The 5,335-nt window shown below is 33.0% G+C and overlaps 1 protein-coding gene across 2 annotated transcripts; it reads left to right on the forward strand.

The window, feature by feature from the left end:
* Window positions 1–1,246: 1,246 nt before the first annotated feature.
* LOC106752804 (G-type lectin S-receptor-like serine/threonine-protein kinase At4g27290) lies at window positions 1,247–4,740 on the forward strand. 2 transcript variants are annotated; one of them, XM_022778744.1, is made up of 8 exons: window positions 1,247–2,009; window positions 2,109–2,603; window positions 2,684–2,791; window positions 2,913–3,061; window positions 3,140–3,350; window positions 3,460–3,697; window positions 3,772–3,922; window positions 4,007–4,740. In XM_022778744.1, the coding sequence occupies exons 1-8, from the start codon at window positions 1,328–1,330 to the stop codon at window positions 4,313–4,315; spliced, it is 2,343 nt and encodes a 780-aa protein (XP_022634465.1). In that variant the 5' UTR covers window positions 1,247–1,327; the 3' UTR covers window positions 4,316–4,740. The 2 variants fall into 2 exon arrangements, with proteins under 2 accessions (XP_022634465.1, XP_014490064.1); XM_014634578.2 differs by having other exon boundaries at window positions 1,247–2,603.
* Window positions 4,741–5,335: the final 595 nt, after the last annotated feature.

Here is a 5,335-nt window from a genome sequence, read left to right on the forward strand (position 1 = left end):
AAATAAAGTTAACTTGTATAAAAACCAAGGAACAGTCAAAGCCATTTTTAAGATGTTAATTTTCCAGTTGATTTGGACATGTATCGATTTGAAGGTGGTGACTGATTACGGAACATACAAGTCAAAAATAATAGGTGAAACTGAGCGTTTTGATTTAAACGTGATTCAACGTATAATCTTGTTGATTCTATAAAATTGGAAATGTCATTATGAATCGGTCAAAACTTCACTTATTCAACATTGCTATTAGTAGTACTAGGGTCTCCTTTGGCATGATTTAGACTTCTAAGCAACAAAGTTTAAAAAACCATTAAATTTATGGACTTTAGGCCAACTTTGGAATATCATCAACTAATTAAGTCTCTAGTGCATTGCTTAAAAGTCCAACATGGATAACCGATTGTTATGTAAGAGGAAATTTCGGAGAAAGAAATGTCTTTTTCATTTCATTTTAAATATTAGTATAAATATTTTTTTTTATCTCTAGTAAATATCTAATATACTTCTCAAAAAACCACTATTAATGGTTATTTCGAATTAATAAATTTAGTTAAAATGAACATAAGATAATTATAAATTTATTCTAAAAATTTTAAACTTAATTTAATTTTATAAAATCAATTTATAAATTGAGCTTTCTATCCTATATGTATATTTCGAACTCGTCTAACAAAAGTAGTATATAGAAACAAAGTCGCATATAAGTTAAAATATAAGATGAAGATGAGTCTATATATACATAGGTTAAATATGTTTTTAGTCTCTGTATTTTGAGGTGACTTTGGTTTTAGTCCATTTTCAAACTATGGTATAATTTAATCCTTCAAATTCAGAAAACTCTGGTTTTAGTCCTTTTTACCAAATTTTTTTAACTTTATTTGTTGTTTCAAGCACGTTTTATTATAGTATTTGGATTGTTTACACTGTTTGACACATTTTTATTTCAATGTTAAGTGAGAAACGTGTTTGAAACAATAAATAAAGTTAAAAAAAATTGATAAAAAGGACTACAGAGTTTTCTAAAGTTGAAGGGCTAAATTATACCATAGTTTGAAAATTGACTAAAATCAAAATCGCCTCTCAAAGTACAGGACTAAAAACATATTTAATCCTATAATATATATATACATATAAGATACACAAAAGTATATTCGTGAAGATTTGGGAATATCATACTAGTGTGAAGATTTATTAGTGTGTTGAACCTTCTCCGTATCAAAATGCAACTTTTTCCTACTAAGGATTTTCTGAACACACACCAAAGCTAGAGTATACATTAATGATATTTAAAATAGAGTGAGAACGCAATCCCATTTGTGGCATCACAATGTTATCTATTTTGTTGTTCTTGTTCTTGTACATATCTAAGACTTCTTATTGTTCCTTAGACAGTTTAGCAGTGAGTGAATCCATCCAAGATGTTAAGAACGAGACTTTGGTATCAGCAGGTGGAATTACTGAACTGGGTTTCTTCAGTCCACGAAATTCAGCAAGAAGATATTTGGGAATATGGTATACAAATGTATCCCCTTTCACTGTGGTATGGGTGGCAAACCGAAATACACCTCTTGAGAATAATTCAGGAGTTCTCAAACTCAACCAAAAAGGGGTTCTTGAGCTGCTCAATGGCACAAACAACATCATTTGGTCATCACCCAACAGATCAAGCAATACAGTGAATGATCCAATTACTCGTCTTTTGGATTCTGGAAATTTTGTTGTGATAAATGGAGGGGAAACAAAAGAGGATAGCATCTTGTGGCAGAGTTTTGATTATCCGGGTGATACACAGATGCCAGAAATGAAGCTTGGATGGAACCTAGAGACTGGTGTGGAAAGATATATAGCATCTTGGAAAAGTGATGAGGATCCTGCAGAGGGAGAATATGTTATAAAAGTGGATCTTAGAGGATATCCTCAAATAATAAAGTTCAAGGGAACTGATATAAAAGCAAGAGCAGGGCCATGGAATGGCTTGTCTCTGGTTGGAAATCCTATTCCAGCTCGTGGTACGTCTGCAAAATTTGTGTTCAATGAGAAAGAGGTGTATTATTGGTACAGTCTTAATGACGAATTGGACTTCTTTGTGTTCACACTGACCCCTTCAGGCACAGGACAAAGTTGGTTTTGGACAACTGAAACAAGAACGAGGCAAGTGATCTCAAGTGGGGAGGAAGATCAATGCGAGAATTATGCCTTTTGTGGTGCAAATTCTGTATGCATTTATGATGGTAACTATCCAATTTGTGAATGCCTTAGAGGGTATGTTCCTAAGTCTCCTGATGAGTGGAATATATCAATTTGGCACAATGGCTGTGTGCCAAGGAATAAATCTAACTGCACGAACATATACACAGATGGCTTCCTGAAATACACGCACATGAAATTGCCAGACACTTCTTCCTCATGGTTTGATGCAACCATGAACCTTGATGAATGTATGAAGTTGTGCATTAGAAACTGTTCTTGTACAGCATGTGCAAATTTAGATGTTCGTGACGAAGGAAGTGGTTGTCTGCTTTGGTTTAATGATCTGGTTGACATGAGGAATTTCTCTCAATGGGGACAAGACTTTTACATCAGAGTCCCTGCTTCCGAATTAGGTATTATATTCAATTTCTTGTTGATTATTCTAAGAGCTGCTGTGGTTAAATTCAGTGACTTGTTGTGTTGTTTCTTTCAGATCATGCTGGCCATGGAAAAATCACCATAAAGATAGCAGCAATTACTGTTGGTGTGATTATTTTCGGATTAGTCACATGTGCATGCATAATTATAAGAAAAAATCCAGGTAAGTACGTAGATATAATTTACCATCGAATGTTATGTATTAGGAATAAAGAAAAGAAGAAAACATAATGTATGCATAGTACTTTTTAGTGTCTAACTATTGTTATTTTCTAACCATTCAGGGATAGCTAGAAAACTTTACAGCAAGCATAAGCAGAAAAAGGAAGACCTTGAATTTCCAACTTTCGATTTTCTGGTCATTGCTAATGCTACCGAAAACTTTTCAACCAAAAACAAGCTTGGTGAAGGTGGTTTTGGACCAGTATACAAGGTGACGAACAGAGACAGTTTCCAAAAATTCTGTTTTTCTTAAGAACTTTCTAACTTTAGCAGATGATTTTTCTATCAGGGCATACTGTTAGATGGACAAGAGTTAGCAGTGAAAAGACTCTCAGAGAATTCCGGACAAGGGTTAGAAGAGTTCAAAAATGAAGTTGCTTTGATTGCAAAACTTCAGCACCGTAATCTTGTAAAGCTCCTGGGTTGTTGCATTGAAGGAGAAGAAAAAATGCTAATTTATGAATACATGCCAAACAAAAGCTTGGACTTCTTTGTTTTTGGTTAGAACTCTCACAAATTTATCAATAATATGTGGCAATCTTCTTATTTCTTATTTGTGACTTAAGAATTTAGGTACAACTATGCTAAATGTGTGTAATGTTTTACTAGATGAAAGCAAGAGGAAGTTGCTAGATTGGCGCATGAGATTCAACATTATCAGTGGAATTGCTCGAGGACTTGTCTATTTGCATCAAGATTCTAGACTAAGGATTATTCACAGAGATCTTAAAACTAGCAATATTTTATTAGACACAAATTTGGATCCCAAAATAGCAGACTTTGGCTTGGCTCGATCATTTTTGGGAGATCAAGTTGAGGGAAAGACACATAGGGTGGCTGGAACATAGTAAGCTATTTTTTATCTGTTTGATATTTCTGTATTCGTGTTTCAACAATTTACAGTGAAAACTTTGTATTCAGTGGATACATGCCTCCTGAGTATGCTGCACGTGGACATTTTTCAGTGAAATCAGATGTGTTTAGTTATGGTGTGATAGTACTAGAGATTGTAAGTGGGAAGAAAAACAGGGATTTTTCAGACCCAGAAAACAACAATAATCTTCTTGGCCATGTAAGCAATTTGATATAACTATGCTGATAATTAGTACAAAATTTAATCATCTGCATCACACTAATTTAATTCTCACCTTCTTAGGCATGGAGATTATGGACTGAAGAGAGAGCACTCGAACTGCTTGATGAATTGATAGGAGAACAATGCCTAGAGTCTGAAGTCACTCGATGCATACAGGTCGGACTATTGTGTGTGCAACAAAGACCAAACGATAGACCAGACATGTCATCGGTGGTTCTAATGTTGAATGGTGAAAAATCATTACCAAAGCCAAAGGTTCCTGGCTTTTACACTGAATCAGATGTTACAACCGAAACAAATTCTTCATCAGAAAATCACACACTATGCTCAATTAATGAGCTTTCCATCACAATGATAGATGCAAGATAGGAAGTGGAAGTATTAAGTGTAACTCAACTCTACAAAATCGGTTTGGAAGATAAAGTTTGCACCCCACTTATATATTATAAATTGACCTGATCTCTAGTCGACATAAAACTTCCAACAGGAAACAAGAAAAGGTCACCATGGCTTCACCTTCCAATGCAGGAATATCAATTTTGTCCGCTAGAGAGGTAAAAGCAAAAGATGTATGTAATTCTTTTTTCTTTCAATTCTTCAACGATGTAGAATTATTGACCGTACCTAAACAAATACGAAGATGTTGTTTAGGTGAAGAGAACCTTGAAACTTGTGTATTTGGTGAAGAGAACCAAATGTAATGCGATGTCTGATTGATAATGTTGTGAAAAGAAAAACAAACTCTGTTAAGCATGTTATTATTTACTAGTGGTTGACACCATTAAACACTACATTTGACACAAGTCAATTGTTGTAGTTCCGTTTCAAATTGTTAGTTATATTTATTAGTATAAATATTTATCTATAAAACTTACAGATAAAATGTAATAAATTGTTCCTTCCACATACGGCTGTGTTTGACGAGTAATATTATTAGTAAAGTGAGATATCATAATATAATGATATAGATGATGATGAATTAGTTTACATAATGAAAAACATTGATTAATTACTTTACATAAATAAATCAAGATAAATATCAAAAGAGGAAGAATAAATAGTTAAAACAAAATCAATTAAACTAAATAAGCAAAGATAAAGGATGGGCAAATTATCCAAATTTTGAGATCTAGTCCATAATAATTTAAATTTATATTGTTTTAAGTTTATTCAAATGAATTTATCTCAAATTTAAATTTATATTTTTAGATTTTAAATCTAATCTATTTAATTAGATTTGGATTTTGAAAATTCAAATCCTAATATGTTTAAATGGATTTAGATTGAATATTTTTAGGATTTTAAAAATCTAAAATCAAGACATGTCTGAGGTTCCCAATTGAGGGCCAGTCTCAGTCATTTCCAAACAAAGGTCAATCCTAATCTTCC

The sequence above is a fragment of the Vigna radiata genome, chromosome 2 (assembly GCF_000741045.1).
Source record: "Vigna radiata var. radiata cultivar VC1973A chromosome 2, Vradiata_ver6, whole genome shotgun sequence".
NCBI classification, from domain to species: domain Eukaryota; kingdom Viridiplantae; phylum Streptophyta; class Magnoliopsida; order Fabales; family Fabaceae; genus Vigna; species Vigna radiata.